This window comes from Podarcis gaigeae, assembly GCF_964106915.1.
Source record: "Podarcis gaigeae genome assembly, chromosome: 16".
Classification (NCBI taxonomy): domain Eukaryota; kingdom Metazoa; phylum Chordata; class Lepidosauria; order Squamata; family Lacertidae; genus Podarcis; species Podarcis gaigeae.
In genome coordinates this window covers 18,342,584-18,364,629 of record NC_139693.1, presented here as the reverse complement: position 1 = coordinate 18,364,629, position 22,046 = coordinate 18,342,584, and the positions used below count along the sequence as shown (strand labels likewise).

The following is a 22,046-nucleotide window of genomic DNA, read 5'->3' as shown; positions in this document are numbered from 1 at the left end:
CCTCTCTAGCAGGCTCTTTGTTTCCCCCCCTCCTCCTCCTCCTCTCCCACCCACCCGCCCCCTCCCCATCCAAGCGGCAGCAGCAGCAGCAGCAAAGGCAGCAGCAGCAGCGAGCCCCATCCTCATCATCACCATCCCGCCGCCGCCGCGCCCCCCCACCCCCCTCTCTCCCCAGCCTTTGTTAGCCATGCCTAGCCTGGTAGTGTCAGGGATAATGGAAAGGAACGGGGGCTTCGGGGATCTGGGCTGCTTCCCAGGGAGCAGCAAGGACAGGGCGCTGCTGGAGGATGACCGGGCGCTGCAGCTGGCCCTGGACCAGCTCTGCCTACTGGGCTTGGGGGAGCCTTCGGCCGCCGCCGCGCCCTCCGCCTCGGCCCTGGGGGTCGGTGGCGGGGCAGTGGAGGACGGCAGCAGCAACCAGCCGGCGCAGCCCCCGGCGCCGCCCCCGCCGCAGCAGCAGCCCCAGCCGCCTCAAGCGCCCCTGCCACAGCCGCCGCCGCCGCCGCCTCCTCCTCCTCCGCCAGCTTCAGCAGCGCAGCAGCAGCAGCCCCCGTCGCAGGCGGCTCCCAAAGGCTCCTCGGCGGCGGCGGTGGCCGTGATCCCACCTCCGCCGCCGCCGCCACCCGCGCCCCCGACCGGCGCCGCCGCCGAGGCCGGCAAGCTCTGCGTCCTGTACAAAGAAGCCGAGCTGCGCCTCAAGAGCAGCTCCAACACCACCGAGTGCGTCCCGGTGCCCAGCTCCGAGCACGTGGCCGAGATCGTGGGCAGGCAAGGTGAGCGCTCCGCGCGCGAGAGAGGCTCGCCGGACGGGACTGCAGTGGGGAGGGGGCCGCGCTCCTCCGCGTTGCCCATTGTCTGCGCAACCCCAGCCCGCCCGCCAGCAGCGCGCCCACACCGCCTCCCGGCTGGCTAGCTGGCTGGGCAGGCGTTGCGCCGGACGGGGGTCCTTATTTCTTCTTGTGCACCCCCTCCGCTTTCTCCCTCTCTTTCTGCTCTCCAGTCTTCTTTGTCAAGTGCCACTCCCCCCTCCGCTCTTTTTCCTCCCAGTTCTCACTTTCTCTCTCTCTCTCTCTCCCCACCGGTTCCCCCCTCTTTATCTTTCTTCTTCGTTCCTTCCTTCCATCTTTCTTTCTTCTTTCTTCCTCCCGCCCCTCCTTTGTCCCGAGTCCCACCGTTCTCCCCCTCCACTGATGTTCGCCTCCTCGCCCTCCCTCCCTCCTTCCTTTCTTTGTGCCTCCAGTAAGTCTTTTCCTCCTGCTGCTGTTGCTACCGTCGCTGCACTTGTTTTTCTGGCCTCTTCGCTCCCCCCCCCCGCCACGTCTTTCCCAGGTTTGTCTGAGAACCTTCATCCCAGCACCCCACTTCTGTCCTGTCTCCCACACCCCACCTCACGTCTTTCCTGCGCTGGTGATGTTGCCCTTCTCGCCTATCTTTCGTTTTCTGCTCCTTTCTTTTATCCGGCCTTTCCAGCTCTCTCCCTGCTGCACCCCCTTCTTCCCCGTCGCTCCTGTTTCTTTCATACTTTCCTTTATCCCTCTTCTTTTCCTCCACCCGCCATCTCTCTCTCTCTCTCTTCTCTCCCCCCCCCCTTCTCAAAAAAGTTCAACTTGCCCTTTCCTCTAGCCTCGCAAAAAACCCACTACTCTTGTTCCCACTGAGACACTTAATGTTGACCTGCCTTAGAAGAAGGGGACATCAGTGGATGCAAAGTTAGTGTTTCACACACCACACCCCCACGCCCACTTCGTAGCTGCCTTTGCTTTGTATAAATCATTTCCAGGGCCACTTGCTAGATTTTCTCATCTCACACTTAAGATGAATAATGACCACTGCAGGGGGTGGAAATGGGGGTGGGGTCCTTCTCCATCAGGCATGGGGGGAAAGGCAATGGATGTCTTTTGAAAAAGGGTCACAAATCCATACGTTTTACTAGCCGTACGGTGCACTGTAGAAATAAAAAGCACTGGGGATTCTATAGCTCTAAGCTAGATAATAAATAAAATGCATTAAATTTATAGGAGGGGAAAATGGCAGAAAGTTCCTCTCTCTGTGTGTGCTTTCTGTCTTGTCTTGTCTCTTGCTCTGTTTTTCAAAAATGGAAATGCAAAATCTGAAGTGCCCCCAAGACACTGTGAAAACACGCCTGTTACTTTTAATTGCATCCAGATCTGTATTGTATCTCTCTGGTCTTACAAATAATACAGTCTCCGTCTTGAAGATTTGGTGCACTTGCCATTTTCAATGGGCTGGTGCTAGGGACTCGGTGGGGAAGGCTGAGAAAATCCCCCCTTTTGTTGAGTGCATTTCTGGAAGCAAAAGGGGGTGTGGTTCTCTTCTGGGCTGTAATAGTGGCTGGTGCGCAGGGCTGTGTGTGTGTGCAGAAAGGAGGCGAATGCTTGGAGCCTAATAAAGGATTGAAAAACAGATTAATGAAAGTTGAACTTGTTATAGAAATATGTGGCCTGTGTTTGTGTGCGTGCTTGTGTAGAGACGACAGTTTATGTTTTAGAAGCCCTCCTTTTGTCTTCATTTATGCACACTTTTCTATTCTGTGGCTTTTTTTAAGTGGTGCATGATAGACAATAGCTGAGAGCCCTAAAAAAACAAAATTACACCCCATGTGTGTGTTATGTCCTATCCATACCCCAGGAGGAAGATGGCCAATAAATTGTCTACCATCCCCCTCATCTTCGTCAACACAAAGGTGCCAGAGTCTGCTAAAGTTGCCTTGTTTCAAAAGGGGGGGGGGTCTTCACATTGAGTTGTTGTTGTTAATACTCATGTGTGTGTGAGTGTTGTCAGCCCTGGAGATGTGGTCGCAACTCCCAGTTGTATGTACCACAATGAGTGGGGAAGTTTTATAGGGCCTCTTGGGAGGGAAGAAAGGAAATGGGGTTTCAGCTGTGAATTGTGTGGCAGAGGGGGGCAGGATTATGGGGCAGAGGAGTGAAAGGATGATTCACCGAAAAAACCAGAGCCATGTTATTAGAACAATGGAGCTGGCAATGGCAGGTCTTCCTCCTACAAACAAAACAAACTGTTAGAGACTTTGGGGCTTAGCAGCTGGGCCCCTGCAGCATAGAGATGAGCCTTCACCCCCATATCCATGGGAGCAACACCTTTCTGAGACTGTGTATCGGCACTGACCTGGTTGTAAAGCCACTATCTCCAACCTTCCCCAGGGAATAAACCAAACCAAACCTTTCCTCCATTCCCAAAGTCAGTTAGAGTTCATTCAAAACCTCTGCAAAGAAAAATGGGGGGGGGGAGAGAGAGCAAGGTCGCATGGAGCAACACATGAAAGGGTGGGTGGGTGGGTGTGCACCCACCGAAGGTGCCCACCTCTTCCTTATCTTGTTCATTGTCCACATTGACACACTACCACAAATCCTGTTTTGCCCAGGTGCTCAACACTGGTGGCGCAGGCGAAGAACTGGTGTGAGGTGCATTGCAGCGAAAGATGGGCCTCTCTTTGTTTAATTATGCTGGGTTCTTAGAGGGGGTGTGTGGAAAGGTGTGTGTGTGTGTGTTGTTTTTAAAATTGCCTTTTAAGCCAAATCCAAAATGGAAGGGTTGCATAGCTGCAAAATACGATGCTGCTGTTGTGTTCTCTGGGGTAACCCTGCTGACCCACACTCAGCAGGCGAAGGGGGTGTGTGCATGGCATACGGCAGTGCGCTTAGAGAGGGCTGGCGGAAACTAATGGCTTTTCCTCAAGAGGAGAGGTGGGCTTCCTCCCACAGTTTTAGAACCCTAATAAACAGGTATGAGACAGCTCCTCAGTTCACGTGCACCAGCACTGCTCAAAATCTTTTTGTTTCTTTTATTTCCCATGGAGTGGGACTGCTTTTGCACTGCCCCAAACCTTAAACTCAAAAGCAGATAAACTAACAAGGCCTGGGATGGAAGTCGCGGTGTCTGCATCGCTCAGGAAAGGCTAGGTTCCTGAAGGCTGGCTCTGAAAAGGGCTCCACCACATCCCCCTTCACCTCAACAAAGAAAGGGTTCTCAGCCCCATTGTTCTTCATGGGGCCTGCCATTGGGTATCTTTGGAAAATCTAACCAATCCATTTTGCCAAAGGCAGACACCATGGCTTCCAGCCTTTTCTAAGCACACTGCTCTATACTGTGCCAATAACACACACACCCTCCGCCTATCGAGTGTGGGTCAACAGGGTTACCCCAGAGAGCACAATAGCAGCATCTTGTTTTGCTACCACGAAACCCTTCCATTTTAGATTTTGCCACAGAACAGAGAATTACTAGAATATCTACTGGCTTGAAGTCTTTGAGTGAGTGAGTGAGTGAGTGAGTGAGTGAGTGAGTGAGTGAGTGAGTAAACAAATTTAGGCATGGCTAGTTGAAGCAGAAGATGGGGGCTATTAAAAAAAACCTACAGGGGTATAAAAATGCAAATATTCAGCTTGCTCAAAAAAATGTTTGGCCTTCATTAATCTACTCCCAGGTTAAATACAATCATGGTTTTCCTTTGCTTAAGTAGCTTTCTTCATAAATCAAAGCATAGATTGTTAACATATCCAGTGTTGGGATGGCTTACCATCTATGTTAAAGGGGGCCATTCAATGACATTGCTAAACAGCATTTTTAATTAGCAGCATAAATACCCACTGATTTGCCTCCCTGTTGCCCTTGAAAGTACATTGACAATGGGGTTGATTTCCATTCCCACATCCTGGGCTTCTGGAATAAAGAGTCCAGGAGTCCTCCATTCCTAAATGTAAAAATGAAATTCAGGTGTAGCTATTTTTGATGAGCAAAAACTGTGATCCCCCCCCCCCATCTAGGTTTTTGGGAAAGGTACCCAAGCATGGATCTGTTTTGTGCAAAAGGCACCATGAGAGGCAAAGTTCTGCTTGGAGCATATGCACGCTCCATGGAAACTGTGTTTTTAAAAGAGCTGCTTGTATGCTCTCAACTTAATCATGGAGCAAAACAACGCGGCCCTTCAAGTTACGGGATTTATAAAGGATGCAAGATAAGTTCATACTCTGAGTGCAGGCATCTGCCAAGGGCACTTTATTTAATTATTAATTCTTTAATTATCCATCCGGATCTCCACCCTGCTCCAGCTCAGCAGCTCCTGGGCAGGGAAATAGTACATAAGGAAAAACAAGGTGTTAAAGATATACAAATGCACAAAAAGCAAATGTTTGTGGAAACAGGTTCAATTTACCAAATACCTAGTTAACAGCCATTGAGGAGTTTCAAGCCTTTGGGGGAAAATACATTTTAGAGACATTTTATAGAAAAACAGTTCCATTGCTGTGAGGCAACCCTCCACGTAGCCTTTCTGCATGGACTTGGTGCATAGACAGTGGGCAGAGGCTCTGGGTTGGTCTTAAAACTGGTGATGGAACATGAGACTGAATGTGTTATCTTATGGGCTGAGCTAAACGTTAGGAGAATCATGCAGTGCAACCCTCTGTCCCTTCAGAATGAAGGTTGTGTGAATCTTGAGCTTGATAACACGTAAAAGCCCTCCCTGTGGAAATCTAGTATGTAAAGGAGAAGGGTTCTGTCCTTGCCTTCTTGCTGGCATGCTATGGGTTGTAGTCAACTAAGTCCTACTCAGTAGACCCACTAAAATTAATGACCCTAAGTTAGTCATGTCTAGTAACATAAACATGGCTACTCTGAGTAGAACTAGCGTTGAATACAACTCTTTGTCTTTGCATTGCATCCATTTAGTGAGCATTTTGAAGCAGTATAGCTCTTTATCTGATCACATAAAGTAAAGGTAAAGGTACCCCTGCCCGTACGGGCCAGTCTTGACAGACTCTGGGGTTGTGCGCCCATCTCACTCAAGAGGCCAGGGGCCAGCGCTGTCCGAAGACACTTCCGGGTCACGTGGCCAGCGTGACATCGCTGCTCTGATCACATAGATCATCTTGAATATTCAGGTGCGTCAAGAACAGCCAAAGAAGGACCTCGCTATTTTTTTAATAGGGACTGCTGGAGCCATCATGAGATGCATGACTTTGAGTGCAGGAGGCCTTTGTTCAGCCCAGTGGATTAATGATGTGGTGATAGTGTCATGTAATACAGTATATAGATAGAACATTTCAGTCAAAGTGGTGGAGTTATGTGGAAAGCTGTAACTTCATTGACTTTTAGCAGAAACCATACTATTGGTGAAATTATCCTCCTTGGCATTGTGGCTGAAGGTGGTAGCACTATACCCCCGCCCACTGCAAGTCAAAACCCTGTTTTCTCTGCACAGCATAATGGGTGGAGCATGCCAGGCTGTGAATGATACTTCAGCCAGCCAAAGTCACCATGGTTTGGTCTTAGCTTTTCCCCACACTCACTTTTGCACATACCTTCACCAGTGATTTATATACCATGACCTAAGTTTAACAGGAGCCACCTCTTCTGCAGTTGTGTAGTATGGCAAATAAATTGCTAAGTTTAACTGTGGTTGTTCTCCTCTAGCACAAAACCAGAAAACTTCCCAGGAGAATCCTAGAGCTTACTCCTGTGCAACACAAAGTGGATTGAACGGCACAAATAGCAGGGTGTGGGACATTTTAAAAAATGTTTCTAGACCTCAAGATTGCAACAAAATAATGCTTTCTTCTTTAACAATAATACTTAGGATTTATAAAGTGTTTCAGTTATGTTATCTTGGTAATCTTTACAGCAACCCTCACAACTAGAGTGGGACTCCCCTAGTGCTATTTGAGGGAAAGGGAGTTGCACCAATACTATGCTGGCATGTGCTGGTGGAAGTTGCAGTCCAAAAACACCTGGAGGGCACCATGTTGGTGAAATCTAGTATAGAGAGTGGAAAAGGGAAAAAAGTCACCAGTTCTAGACAAAATTGGTGTAATTTTGTACTTGGCTTACTTAGACCTGGCTTTTTTTTTCTAGTGCCAAGACTCAGCTCTAGAATGCATGTGGTAAAAATGGATGAAAGTGCTGTTGAGAAGGTGCAGGGAGCATTTCCTTCACATATGTAAAATGCATTTCCTTTGACAGTGAATAGTTACGTTGTCCTTGGACATTAGGGATTGGTGAAGGGTGTATTCCAAATCGGCAAGTGGCATTTCCAGCAAATTTGAATCCTGAGACCTATTTTTCTATAAATTTAAGTGGTGCTCATGAGAAAAAGATAGGCAAATCTTATTTCAGGTTTCTATACGTGTAAGGTAGAAGTGAGGAATCTCCAGCCTGGAGGACAAATGTGGCCCCTAAGCCTCTATTTCTGGGACTTTTTCCACAGGAGCCAAACTCTCACTGGCTTTGTTTTGTACCCTAAGTGTTTTAATGCCTTGCTGGAATGTGTCCTTGAACTCTAATAATGTCTCCTCCTTGCTTCAATGAAAGATAGCAAGGGGTGTGTGAACATGTGAAGAAAATACCCTAATGTACAAAAGTAACATTTGCATTTGTTTCTCACCCCTGGTATATCAGATCCCATGTGTCACAGCAAGGAAAAGATAACAGTACAGTACTATTGCCTGCTTCACACCTTATTATTATTAGGTATACATGCCAAATTTTATCACATGTATTTCAAGAAATGTAACTTTTTTGACGATAGTAAGTCCCAAAAAGCTGATTTTTACCAGAGCCTCTGAGTCACACCTGAGAGCCAGTTGCACATTCTCCACATCTTGAGGAGAATTCTGGATTCATATTGTAACATAGCAATTCCCAACTTGCCATTGAAAGTATATTCACCAGAAAGCTGCCAGTACTAGCTCCTGGTTCACACATGATAACAAATCAAGTGAGGAAATGCATGTGTAACTGGGTCGTCACAGGCAGAACCTGCATTTCACCTCACACTATCTTTAAACAATACTTGTCAGTTTATACATTTCAGCTGCCAAACTTCAAGTGTTCACTAATGAAGTGTATGTACTATACGTGTATGTGTGAAGCAAAACCATGTGTTTGACACTTAGGTTTGCAAACCTGGGTTTGTCACATGGATAATTCACATTTGTTAAATGTATGTGTTTTGGGGTGGTTGTTGTTGTTTAAAACAGGCCCCCAACACTTATGGGCCTGGAGACACCCTGGGAAATCTCAGAAATTCATGGACACCACAAAATATTCATTTAATGGAAGAAAAACTGCTGATACTCAGAACACCTACAGCAAAGCGAAACATCTACACACACTGCAAAATAAGTAGAATTAGCAAAAAAAAGCAGGCAAAACTCCACCCAGCAATCAATTCCTCTTCACTCTGAGAGTTGTAGCTCTGTGAGGGGAATTTGTGGCCTCCTAAAAACTCTCAGCACCCTTAACAGGCTACAGCTCCCAGGTTCTCCTGGTTTATAATGATATCATAGCACTTTAAATGTATGGGTGGATTCGTCCTCAGTCTGCCTGAGAGAAGCCTGTTGCTTTGTATTTTATACCATTTATTTGTTTTAGTATTTCAAAATTGTGAACTGACTTGGCAGCAAGGCAGCATATCAAAAGAAAGAAAGAAAAGAGCATAGGGTTGTCAAGTATGAATCAATTCTGAAAAGAGGTCCTGACAGAGAATTCTGAGGGTGGACTAGCTTCAGCAGGGTGGGGCTGTTATTTCCTTCACCTTGCAACTTTAATTTGGTTTTCTCAAACCTCTATACGTGTCTCTGGCTCTTTCTGAGTCTTTTCCTCAGCTCCCATTTATTCAGCCCTCTCCCAATTCTCTATAGAAGTTGTGTCCTGAGAGGGTTTGAGAACATAAGAGTCCTGGGACCCTCTTATATTTTCATTTTTACCTCATGTTTACCTCATGTGGAGGCACCACAACATCGGAGGCTGGATCACAATTCCCTTCCAGAAGGTTCTGAAGGGCCAAACCAGTCCCTCAAAATTGCCCACAGAACATGGTAGCTGGGTTTTAATGGCTTTCTTGCATTCCTGTATAAGAGAACCTGAGTGAAACCAGCTTTCCCAGAGGGCGTGGTCCTTTTCATACATTTTTTGTTTACTAATGAGCACATGGGATGGGTGTGTGTTTGTTTGTATCAAATTCATAGCCTGCCCTTCCAAAGGGAGTCCAGGGCATCTCACAGAAATAAAATTACACAAGAACAATTAAAAGCAGCACACACCACAGGCAAAAGTAAAAACTTCATAAAATTATCAGCCAAAAGTCTGGACATATAAGAAAGTCTTTAGATGTTTATTGAATTCAAGTAAATAGGGAGACCTCCTGATTTCCCTTGGGAGGGAATTGCGAGGGTGCCACCATTGAGAATGTCCTGTCTCTGGTTACACCCTGCAAGCTCCCCGTGTTCTGAGGTAATCTTTTCAGGAACCTGTGCATGTGCACCCAAACACATATAGGCTCCTCTCTGGAAAATGGAGAGTCACAGATCACATGTTTAGGAGGCTGTACAGTGGAACCTCGAGTTGCAGACATAATCCATCCTGAAAGCACGTCCGCAACTCGAAGCGTTCACATCCAGAAGCGCCGTGTCTGCGTATGCGCACAGCGCGATTTAGCGCTTCTGCGCATACGTGAGCGGCAAAACCCAGAAGTAACCGTTCTGGTACTTCTGGGTTGCCGCAGGACGCAACTTGAAAAAACGTAACCTGAAGCGGACGCAACATGAGGCATGACTGTATATGTTTGGGTGCAAGAGCATAGGCCCCATGCAAGTGATACACTTCTACCTTATGAAAACAGCTCTTGTCTTCCTCCAGATGGGTTATGAAAGAGATGTCAGACATAAAGCTTTATTGGGATGTTTTAGGGTCCACCCCAACTGCTACTCAAATGACTGAAATATATTTGGGGCTCAGAAACTGATAGAAAGAGCATCTCATCACCCTCCCTTTCTTGCCATGCACTCTAAAAGCAGCATTTTCATACCATGACCCATCTTTAATTCCAACCTGCAACTTGGGATCCATTTTTCTTTTTTCTTTTCACTATACTAATTTCATTTTAAGGTTGTATTTTCCTGCTTCTCTTTCTCCTCACCATTTTTCAGGCCCTCCCCATGTCTTTCTGCTTTACCTTCTTATGCCCCACCCTCTTTTTTTCTTAGCTAATAAAAAGGGTACAGTGGTACCTCAGGTTAATACTTAATTCGTTCCGGAAGTCCATTCTTAACCTGACCTAATGGGGACTCCTACTGCTGCCACGCCGCCGCTGCATAATTTCTGTTCTCATCCTGAAGCAAAGTTCTTAACCCGAGGTACTATTTCTGGGTTAGCAAAGTCTGTAACCTGAAGCGTATGTAACCAGAGTTACCACTGTATTGTGCTTAGAAGATGCAAACCTCCAGCCTAAAAAAAACAACAGCCCCTGGAGAGCACAGTTCTATAAATTGACCGGTTGGGCTAGCCCCCATCTTTTTGGAGGGGGCCCAACAGGATGCCATTAATGGTTGTGGAACCTTCTTGTCAGCAAACTTGCCCCAAGAGCCACCATGCACATGACCCAGCAGCATTGAGGAAGAAAAGCAGCAGCCACCACTTGGTCAGTGCTTGCCTGTTCTTCTTCCAGGTGGTGGTCCCCCATATCAGGTTTCTTCCTTCTTTCATGGTGGCCAAAATTGAGCCTGGTAGGCTCAGCCCTCACTTCGAGGGCTAGAGCAAGGGGGTGAGGGCAGCTGCAGTGGCTCTTCAGTACTGCGACCACTCATTCACTTTAGGTGGGCCTGAAAGTCTTGGGCTCTGCCAGAGGTCACCAGCTCCTGATGCTGGCTGAGGCAGTCAACTTCAAAATTTTGTGCCTCTTTCAACCCCTTGGCTGCAACCTTTTATTTAATTTATCCATCTATTGAAAACACAAATAAAAAATATCCAAAGCAGTTCACAAAAGCAATAAACAATCATCCTAAAACAATAAAAGACATGCAACGCCAAAGTGAAGGAATTAAAAACAATATGCACTACTGTAGATGGTACTGTAGATGCTAAATGAGTATTAATAGTCAAGCAATATCTGAGTGGACAGTATTTATTTATTTATTTATTTAGACACAGGCTAAAACCACGACCAGCTCTACTATAAGGCAGAGTGAGGCATCTGCCTCAGGTGACAGAAGCTGCTGAGTATCAGCAGCTCACAATTGCTTTTCTTGAATTCCCCTTTGTTGCCACACAGCCTGTTCTAGGCCCCTTAATCTGACCAGCTAACCTGTCACCATTGCTGAAGTCAGATTTCAATGTTAGTCCAGTGGCTTTCTATACATTGAATTGGGAAGGGGCACCATCTTGTTATTTGCCTCAGGCAGCAAAATTTCATGGGTCAACCGTACCAAAAACCTAGTATGGTCATACTCCGAACCTATCCGCGCAGCTCAATGCAAAGCATGTTTCCTTGGAAGTAGTATTAAGTGGGATTGACTCCCAGTTAAATGTAACCATAAGTTGTCTTCCCTGTGTACTTAGCTTTTTTCTGTATGTTTTGTTTCCTTGTCTTTTTCCTTTGCATTTTGTCTTCTTTTAAAAAACTCAAAACACCTTTATACCAAAATAAGTGCAAAGAAAATGGTGGCAGTGTCATGGTGTGACCAGTGACCCACCTGCAGCCAGGATGTGACCCACTTGAGGGTTCCTCTGACCCACCAGATGAAGATTGATGCTATAAATTATTAAGAACAGGTGACATGCAATAATTGTTCAGTGTTGTTTGTGTGTGTGTGTGCACGCCATTCTTGAAATCAAACTAGGGCAGAGCCCAGAGGAGGACCCAGGCACTACAGAGCAGGGGCCATTGATTTTTAGTAGATCATTGGAAGAAGTGTAATATGCTGCAAATGCGTTCTTTTGCAAGATAGAAATGAAAACAAAAGCTATATATTCAGTTCACCACTTTTTAAAAAGTATTTTGGGGTGGGGAAAAGGAGCCTCACCTATTTCTTTTCTGTCAGCTGGGCTACAGCAGCTAGTCACCTGGCAACCCTAAACAGTGGGATTATCAATTTGGTGTCAAATCCTGGTGGAATTGATTTATTTGTGCACACTGGGGGGAGGGGGTTAAAGGCCTGACCTCCAGGTATCTGCTCAGTGAGTGAATAAACACATTTGAAATCAACAGTCCTGGGTTAAAGCATGAAAGCTACAAAGCAGTGTTTTGAAAAGCCCTGCTACCATACTGGTATACACACCAGAGATCTGCTGCAACTCAGTGGCAGGCCTGGTTTTTGTTTTTCTCCCCGCTTAACATACAAATTAGTCAATGTTTCACAAACAATGGATCTTGTGATAGTCACTGAGATTATTCCACTAGGAGAGGGTTCTTTTTAAATTACGGCTTCATTTCCAGAAGAGATTAAGGCCATTGCTCTGGATAGTGTGTGTGTATTCTGTGCCATAGTAACTGCAGGTCTGTACCAAGAGAAGCTGCATTCTGCATCCTGGCAATGCAAATTTGAGTGACAAACTTGCTTCATTTTACACAATTTATTTCACCATTTTACTGTTGGGCATTCAGCTGCCTCTTGTCATGGGACGGAGCTGTGGAGGACTCTGAAGTCTTCCAACCTCTGAAAACTTTAACCAGCAATTTGACAGCCCTCTGAGTTTCACTATGAAGCAAATACTCATAACCCTAACAGCCAGATACTTTCTTTAAAAGAGAGAGAGAGCGCTCAGATTCTTAGGAATGTTAATTTGCATCTAATACTGTATGCTGCGCTTTTGAAGAATCACAGTGCACAAGCAGCCCCAATACCTCCATCAGGTAATCAGGTCCAGAACTCCCACTGTGACCAGTGAAATAACGGATGCCCCACTGAGGCAGGCCCAACTCATTCAATGTTTTCCATTGCAATACAGTAGATCTAGAGCCAAAATAGATTGCCAACCTGAGTGCCTCTTAGTAATGTGAACAAAACCACGCAGGGGCAGACCAGAGTGGGGAGTGTGCACTGAGGAGGAAGAAAAGTCCTTGAATGAGCATGTGAAATTTCTAGTAAATTCAAGCAAACCTTGGTTCTGCAGATCAGCCTGGCTGAGAATCTAGGACAGTAGGAAATTGTCTCCTGAAGCTCAGCTTAATTCAATTTCCTCCCCCCCCCCCCCCAAACAACCCAACGCCTTTGCCTCAGGTCCCCTCCCCCTATACTTTGCACCTGCCCATGCTTCCTTTCCTGTTGTCACCCCCTCCCCTTCCTGGTCGGGCATGGAAAACATGTGTCCAAGATGACCATCCCGACAGCGACACACCCACTTTCTACTGTACTGCGATACATTCAAGATCCGCGCCTGGCTGCTGCTGCTGCTGCTGGCAGTGCCGTTTTTTCATGCAACAACAGTTTACACTGGCAATGCAGTGAGGCACAGATATTCCAATGGTTGGCTGGCGATCTGTAGCACATGCTTTAATGATAATAATAATCTTCATCATCTCCAGGTTTTGTTTAGCTTAACCCCTCCCCCCCCAAATGTGTTAACTGTACAGCAGATATATATAACCTTTATTTATTTTTACAAAGTCTGTAGGAGCATAATAGGATTTCCCCCCCCCCTTTGCCTAGATATGTTTATTTCATAAAGGAATCGTTCTAATTATTATTCAGCCTGTGCTGCAAGCCAGGGTTAAGATTTTCAAGATGCCCGCCTCTGTCTGGCCAAGTAAAGGGATTTTGATTATACTTTGTAGAATGGATGCACACCTGAGACATATTCTGAACACTGAGAAAAATGAAGCGTGAATATGACAAACAGGTGTTTGAAAACATCATGGTAATATCGGGGTGCTGCAACCTCCCTAGGATCACCTCAGGCTCCCTATCTATCTGGCTTTGTTGCAGTGTCAAGCAGCCCACAGTATAAATCAAGACATACATTCCCTCACTCACCAAAGGAAAAATGGAAGTCCAAACAGCACTGGCTAAATTATAAGTATTTGCAAGTAACCGCTTCGAACCTATGAACAATTAGATCCTTAAAAGAGTGATCTTTAGCCTTTCCAGGCTGGAGACAAGCCTGTAACATGCCATGTAGGATCGCACTGCTGATTTTCACCTTCCTGTTTATTTCTATGAACAGAAGAAGCTGCCTAATGCAGAACCAGGTCACTAGCCCAGTGCTGCCTCTAATTGACAGTGGCTGTCCCAAGGTCGCAGGAAAAGGCATTTCCTTTCTTAGCCACCTAAGGTTTGTTTAAATAGAGATGTTAAGGAGTTGAGCTGGGATCTTCTGCATGCAATGCTGGTGCTTTACCCTTGAACTGGGCCCCTGACAAGCTGGTATCGACCCCTCTGTTTGTCTCCTGTTTGATTTCATCCTTCTCTCTATCTTTGTATCTCAAACTCACTCTCTCTCTCCCCACCCCCTTGCAACTCCAAATTTATAAGGAGCAAGAGGCTGGGATCTGACACAGGGCCTTTCCCATTATAGCATCCATCCTTCGGAATTCACTGCCTGGGAAAATCCACCAAGCTATTTCCTTTGTTCTTCCACCAACCTTCATACACACAAAACCTTTCCCAGACTATTGTTATTGATGCTGAGTTTGTTTATCCTGATTTTGACTGGTGTTTGTGTTTACATTAGGTTTCATAGTGTACTTCAATAGACAACATTGTGCAGGAAAACAGGGAAGTACCTGCATAACTGCAACACTTTTGCTCTCCAACTACAGGAGGACAGCCCCCCCCCTTGTCATATCACATTTCCACCTGCTGAACATGATTAAACTGATCTTAAGTCTTTATTTTTTAAAGACTTCAAAATGTGCATCAGAATGTATAACCTAGCAATTGTTCTGGCTGTAGGTACGAACTGACTGTGACAGATTGCTTGTGTCCATGTGCATACATTTATTAGTGCATTTAAGTGCACTAAGGGGTCCTGTTCTTAAAATGGGTCAGGGCAAACATGTGAGCCCCCATCTTATGGTGTGCTTCTCTACAGCCTCTCTCTCAGCTCCAAGTAGAGAGAGTTCAGCATGCCTCACCTCCTTTTGCTTTTAAACTTGCACAGACACACTCACTTGATACATAACAGGGGTAGTTTAGTGTTTAAATATATCATGCTCTTCCCATTACATCTATATTGGCCCCAGGAACAAGGCCTAATCATACAGGTCTTCATGGTCATTTGAGATGTCCAGAGAAACAAACAATTCAGATGTGCACACAATTTCTCTCACTTTCATGCTCCTAGTGGTGTAGTAATAAAACTGCTAGCTAAGCAGGCTCTGGTATGGTTTCAGGCTAGATGAGGGACCCTGTGCTGAGATTTCTACATTGTAAGGGGTTGGACTAGATGACCCTCAAGGTCCCTTCCAACTTTATGATTCTATGAATGTTTTTTTCTTTGCTTTTTGGCACGCTGGAACTCAAAAAGCTTTGCTATATGGCTTGGTTTCCTTAATTAACAAGGCCCTTAATTAACGAGTTCTTGTTTAGAAGTGGGGGAAGATCCCACAGCTCCACCTGAGGTTGAGAGAACATCTACTTCACCAACGTATATTGGTTTTATACCAATTTGGTTGTCATGTATCCCTCCCCACAAAAGCACAAAGTAGAGTATCCTGGGAATTGTAGTTTGGCGAGAGAGTCTCAAACCCCTATATCAGAACTACAGATGCCCAGAGCATGGAAATGACTATAAAATCCGTTCAAGACTGTACTGCCGATATGTTCTGAGTATGGATATAATGGGTGGGAAAACCTACCCCAACAATTCAGTCCAAATTCACAGCAGAGGAAAACAAGCTCTGAAACGGTTATGTTACAAAAATCCAGTTGAATTAGTAACTCGGGCCACATTGCAGGTGTGCAATTACTTGGAAAGGGATTCCATTTTTAAGGCTTCTTTGGAGTTTGGGGGACTTTCAACACAGCAAACCTGTTCTTGCAAGCATTCCTCCATCAAGTCATGTTTGCAGCTCCGCACCCTATTCATTCCACTTTGAGGCAATTTCCTGGGACATGGCAGAAACAACATACATGACAGGGTGGCAAGCATTCACGAGTCCAGCCCTGCCAGGCAAAACCTAGCAAGAAAAGTTAACAATTTCTCTAGATCACTTCCACGTGCAAAGAGGTTGGCATTGATATTGTCTTCAGCTCACCTACTACTCAGTAGTGTGCCTGCTTGGGCTGGGAGAATGGGGCAGAATCTGCAGGGATGTGTACTTCTTGTTTCCTTCATGTAGGGGGGGGGTCTCCCCTCCCTCCAACTCTGTTTCAAGAGGAAGGGTTCCCTCCATCTGTCTGACTCTGCGGCACCCTTTGTCCTGTTTCTGGGCCAGTCACAGCCTCCCCCACCCATGGTTGCCTGCCTGCCTCCTTTTGTCTGTTCCTTGATTCCCCCTCCCCCTTTCCTCCTCTACGCTCTCCTTGTCAGGGTCCCTTTTGCCTTTTGGTCTGCAGCGTCCCCCCTCCTCTTTTTTATTTTTTACCCTGCCTGCATCCCTTTCTCCCCCCTTCCCAGAGAGCCTTGTGCAGCAACATTTGTCCCCAATTACATCTCTGCCTTGGTTTCCTTCCCATCTGCGCCCAGCATGGGCTTCCCCATCCTTTGTCTCTCCGTCTCCATCACCCCTTTGTTTCACCTTTCCTATTACACGAGGGCTCTTTCATTGCTCTTCCTCCCTCTAGCTCTGCTCAGCCACTACCACCACTACTACCCATTAAATCAGGGAGGGCCTCCGCGTCTATCTTAGCTGAACACATCTGGGAAGAAGAATCGGGTCGCCGCTGTTTTGTCTCCTAAACAGGCCCTGGACGGCGGCAGATTTTCACAATGCAGATTCCCGGCCCCAATGAAATTGATCCTTTCGGTGCAGTGAGAGAGAGAGAGAGAGATCAGTCCATTAGGGGCAGCATTCCCCCCTCCCCCCAACTGCACTGCATTTGTATCCTCCCAAGGCGCAAAGCAGCAGTGAGTGGGGCTCTCTGGCTTTCTGCCAGTGCTTGCCATCTAGACTGGGATTTCTGAATACATACCTTACCTCAAGTCTTTCTTGAGTTAAATTATTTATCCCAGTTCCATGAATACAGAGGAGGGAAGAAATAAGTTTTTGTCTCTAGGATATTTCATCTTGGAACATCCTACTTTTCGTTTCTTAGTTTAATGATGTTATGCCGTAAGGGCAGGGATGGGGAACTTTTGGCCCTCTGGGAGTTGCTGGACTACAGCTTCCATCAGCCACTGCCAGCAGGGCCACTGGTCAGGGATTGTGGGAGTTGTAGTTTAACAATGTTCTTGTTCTCCAGCTCCCATATATCGCCAGCCAACATGGCTAATGATGAGGTATGATGAGGGTCCAGCAACACCTGGAGAGCCACAGATTTCCCATCCTTGTTCAGTGGGATTTTCTTTTTACTGCCACCTTCACTAGCATTCATCAGACCTTTTATAAAATGCAGTTGTGCTTGAAATGGTCTCATTCGTGGGGCAAAGAATTGCATCCAGGTGATCTCTCCAAACTTGTGATTCCCAGTTGCTGGTATTCAGAGGTGCACTGGTTCCAATACTGGAGGTAGTACATAGCTAACATGCTTGGTAGCCACTGATCCTCCATGGGTTAGTCAAAAGTAAGGACTTAGGGCACTTACACCCAGTAGTTTCTTGTGGAGTCAGTGCTTTTTACAGCATCCACATGACATCATCCTAATCAAAATCCAATATCTACCCCCTCCCCATTCCAGTTTAAATCAGATTTACTATGGGGGGGGAGGGAATTATAAGATTTTCCATAGGAAAAGAAACTAGAGATTTAGTAAGAAAGTAATATGGGGCAGCATTTTGATGATGACATCATATGGGTGCATTTTGCTTGTGGGGAACAAATCATGGAATATTAGCACTGGAAAGAAGAAATGTAACCTAGGACTCGGCTAGATTGGTAAAGAAAAAGCAATTTACATGTGTTGTATATGCGATATAACATTGTGCCACCAGATGGTGATGTGGACTCCGATTTTTCTCTACCTGTTTTCCCTGTTTAAATTTACAACACGTTTAACTGAAACGCTTCTTTGATGTGTCTGGATCCAGCCCTAGAGGGGGGAAATGCTACCTTACAGCATTCTAAGAGACTGTCTTGCTGGATCAGACCAAAGCATCAGCTAGTCCAGTTCCCCACAGTGACCTACCCCAGCCACTGGTATTTGGGGGCAAACTACCTTTGAACATGGAGACTTGATTTTGTTATCCTGGCAAATGGAGATTGAAAATCTCTTTTCCATAACTTTGTCCGATCCCAATAAGGATTCTGTATAACATTCAACATGAGAGGCAGTCTGCCATTGAAAACTAGTTGCTGGGGAGGGGGCTCCTGCCTTCATGCCCTCCTTCCCATAGACTGGAATAGATGGATCTTTGGTCTGATCCAGCACAGGCTCTTCTTACATTCCTAAAGCCACATAGAATAGTGGTTATCAGCACACATTTCTCCAACAAATCCCCTTAGTTGTTGTCTGAAGAAATAATCTTCTCTGGGGCCTATTAAAAACACTTTAAAACTAGTTTCAATCATAAAAATAAGGTGGCTCCTGAAAATATACACTTCGTGTCAAAAGCCAGGGTAAAGAGATGTGTCTTCAGTATTCTCTGGAATATTGAAGGTGCCAGACTCACCTCTGTGGGGAGGGAGTTCCACAATTTAGGGGCTACCACAAGTATGTTCTTTCCCATTTTTCCACATGGTGCATCATTTCATAAGCCCGTTAGTTGTCTTTTTGCTAAACTAAAAAGCCCAAAACATTGTTTATAACCTTTCCTTCTAGGGTAGTTGCTCCAGCGCACTGATCGTTTTGGTTACTCTTTTCTGTCCCTTCTCCAATTCTTCAATGTCATCTTTAAGGACTTTGTGGTGGCCAGAACTGTACATTGCACACATCCTCAGTGCCTTTCAGAACTAACTCGTATATGCTTTGTTTCTTTTCTGTCTTTAAAGGTTGCAAAATCAAAGCTCTCAGGGCAAAGACTAACACCTACATCAAGACTCCAGTACGTGGGGAAGAGCCTGTCTTCATGGTGACTGGGCGGAGGGAGGACGTCGCCATGGCAAGGAGGGAAATTATTTCTGCAGCCGAACACTTCTCCATGATCCGCGCTTCTCGTAACAAGGCTGGCACCACCTTCGGCAGTGCTCCAACCTTGCCGGGGCAAGTCACCATCCGAGTCCGGGTCCCATACCGCGTGGTAGGCTTAGTGGTGGGGCCTAAAGGAGCTACCATCAAGCGAATCCAGCAGCAGACCAACACCTACATCATCACACCCAGCCGGGACCGGGACCCTGTCTTCGAAATCACGGGAGCCCCAGGCAACGTGGAGAGGGCCCGAGAGGAGATTGAAACTCATATAGCCGTCCGGACAGGCAAGATCCTAGAATACAACAACGAGAATGACTTCCTGTCCAGCAGTCCTGACTCAGGCATGGAGAACCGATACTCAGAGGCCTGGCGGGTTCACACTCCAGCCCCTGGATGCAAGCCTCTCTCCACCTTCCGTCAGAACAGCCTCGGGTGCATTGGCGACTGCTCTGTGGACCCTGCCTATGAGACACCCCGGCTGAATGACCAAAACGATTTCAATTACAGTTACCTCTTCCCCAACTATGGTGTCAACAAACAAGATCTGTATTACGGCGTGCCAGAGTCTGGTGCTCCTTTGTGGGCTGGGCAGGAGAACACCAACCCTGTCTCGGTCCTCTTCTCCAAGCAGCAGCGATCTAGCAATACGGGCACCATCCATCCCAACTCGCACCGCTCCCCATCCTCATCTATACAAGAGCCTACCCTCTCTGGGCTTCCTAGAAGGTCTCAGGGGGAGCCTTTGCAAGGGTTTTCCAAACTGGGTGCTTCTGCTGCCACCCGGACGTCCATCTCCAGCAGCCGGGAGTGCATGGTGTGCTTTGAGAGTGAGGTGACGGCAGCATTGGTCCCCTGTGGCCACAACCTCTTCTGCATGGAGTGTGCCGTGCGGATCTGTGAACGGACTGACCCAGAATGCCCCGTGTGCCATGCAGCAGCCACTCAGGCCATTAGAATATTTTCTTAAGAGAGAGAGAGAGAGATTGAGAGAGGGGGGAAAAGACAACATAGGGGGAACTGGAGTGGGTGACAGGACGGGAGGGAGGGGACAGCAGAGAGCGAGAGAAAAATACAGATATGAAATCATTTGAAGAATGAACGAATTAGGGGAAAAAACAAAATGAAATTAATTTAAAGGTGAAGAAAGAAATTATTTTAGGAGCAATGTAGGGTTATTTTTAAAGAAAATAATAAAGATGATGATAAAGTTAAAATGGAGAAGCCAGGAATATTTGGGAAGGTAAGCACTACACTATAAAGCCTTGTAGTGTCATTTTTAAATCGAGAAACTCTTTAACACGCACGCAAGTGATTCTCAAGCAACGTGGGAGGTACGATGTGGTGGCATTTTGGGGCAGGGCCTGTGGTTTCTGCCGGCAACAGAGAGAAGTCATTACTGGACAGGTCAGGGGTCGTCTTCTCATCCCGCAAACCCGGTCTTGGTCTGAACGTGGTATGAAGTTGCTGGGCCCTTCAACCTGCCTGGTGGATGAAAAGCTCAGAAAGAAGTAAATCAGGAAGGGAAACAAGAAAGAATAATGAGAGAAACCATCAGCCTCTGGGAACCTGATCAAACGAGGGCACAACTGTATTACCTCAAAACACTTAAAAAGAAAAAGAAGCAGCTAAAGATCTTTATATTCTTTTTCCTCTATTTTTTTCCTAAGAAAAAAAATTAAAATGAAAAATAATATTAGAGCCAGTGAAATGGGGAAATGGGGGTGTTAGAAGAGCCCCAAGATAAAATCCTCCTGGCCACCATTTTATTTTTCCATTCTGAATCTTCTGAGCCACCACAAAACTCTTTTGAACTTTGATTTTTCTTTTTCCTATTTGAGCAGGGATTCATCTAATAAGAATCAGGAGTCACTAACAGGGTATTTTCCAAAAACAAACCCCCCACACCACAAATCAACGCTTCCGTATTCCCACTCAAGGGGGATTTGGTGAGGGTTGACATCCAGGTTTCTGCATTTCGCTCCCCGCACTTGCCAAGCGATGCAATTTCAAACATTCATTCAAAAAGACAAGCCTTGTTTTTTCCTTCCTTTGTTTCTCTACATTTCAACAACGACAATTTCGCACCAAAACCTAAGAAGATGATCATGCAATACTGGCAGCGAAGCCCACTTAAAACAAACCCACAACCCGACAGAAAGCAAAAAATATATATATACGAATTAACATGTTTATATATAATTTTGTCGTCTTTTTAAAATGGACCAAAACTTTTGTTACACAAAATCAAATAAAGAGATAAAATAAGAGTATATCCTTATGGACCAAAACCTCTTTTTGCTGTCCTCATCTGGATCTTCCTGAGGTTGCCCTAGTTTTATATATTATATTTTTTTCACAATGAAGCAAACAGACACATGCTCAAAAAAAAAAAAAGAAAGAAAAAATAATATTGAATTGCCTTGTTAAACATCCTTAATCATTTCAAGACATTTGACTCCTGCTTTTGTTACATAGGATACTTTATCAAACTGTTGGGAATTGGAGAGACAAGCGCTCAAACTCGCTTCCCTGCCAATTTCAACGCCCCCAGCAACGTAATGTAGTCAGTTTTTTTCAAGTTGCTACATGGATGCCAAATTGCCAAGATTCAGAGGGGTGGATTAAAAATAACAGAATTATATGCATTAAGTGTGTGTGTGTGTGTGTATGTACACACACATACACACACGGTATATGTTCTCCTTCCCATTCCCGTTTTTACATATGCTTACACTTCTTGGACCCTTATTTAGAAGGAAACGTTGGAAACAAGAAACTTTGCAGCTTCTTATAGATGGTTCTAGAAGATGAGAGCTTCTCAATTTTTATCCTTGTATGATACGTTGCAGGAAACATGACTTTCGTCATCACATAACATGCTTCCTGATGGAAGCCATCCCCTCTTTTTCTTCCCCCCAAATACTGTCCTATTGATTTGTCCTACATGGCCCTCAAGTCATCCACTGACAGGGCTGGGTGTGCTCTTGTGCTAAACAGAATCCCTTCAGATTCCACCCCAGATTTTGCAAAAATTATTTGACATAGCTGTTAGCCTTGGGGATCACA

General features: G+C 45.8%; 1 protein-coding gene and 1 long non-coding RNA gene across 2 annotated transcripts; one reads left to right on the top strand and one right to left on the bottom strand.

The window, feature by feature from the left end:
* The first annotated feature begins 105 nt into the window (after positions 1 to 105).
* On the top strand, positions 106 to 21,250 carry MEX3A (mex-3 RNA binding family member A). The gene is made up of 2 exons (XM_083717352.1): positions 106 to 773; positions 18,842 to 21,250. The coding sequence occupies exons 1-2, from the start codon at positions 188 to 190 to the stop codon at positions 19,945 to 19,947; spliced, it is 1,692 nt and encodes a 563-aa protein (XP_083573478.1). The 5' UTR covers positions 106 to 187; the 3' UTR covers positions 19,948 to 21,250.
* LOC310834331 lies at positions 1,250 to 9,309 on the bottom strand. Its single transcript, XR_014559195.1, has 3 exons — positions 8,756 to 9,309; positions 4,630 to 4,732; positions 1,250 to 3,021 (listed from the first exon to the last, which is right to left on the bottom strand). It is a non-coding gene; the product is annotated as an uncharacterized lncRNA (long non-coding RNA).
* Positions 21,251 to 22,046: the final 796 nt, after the last annotated feature.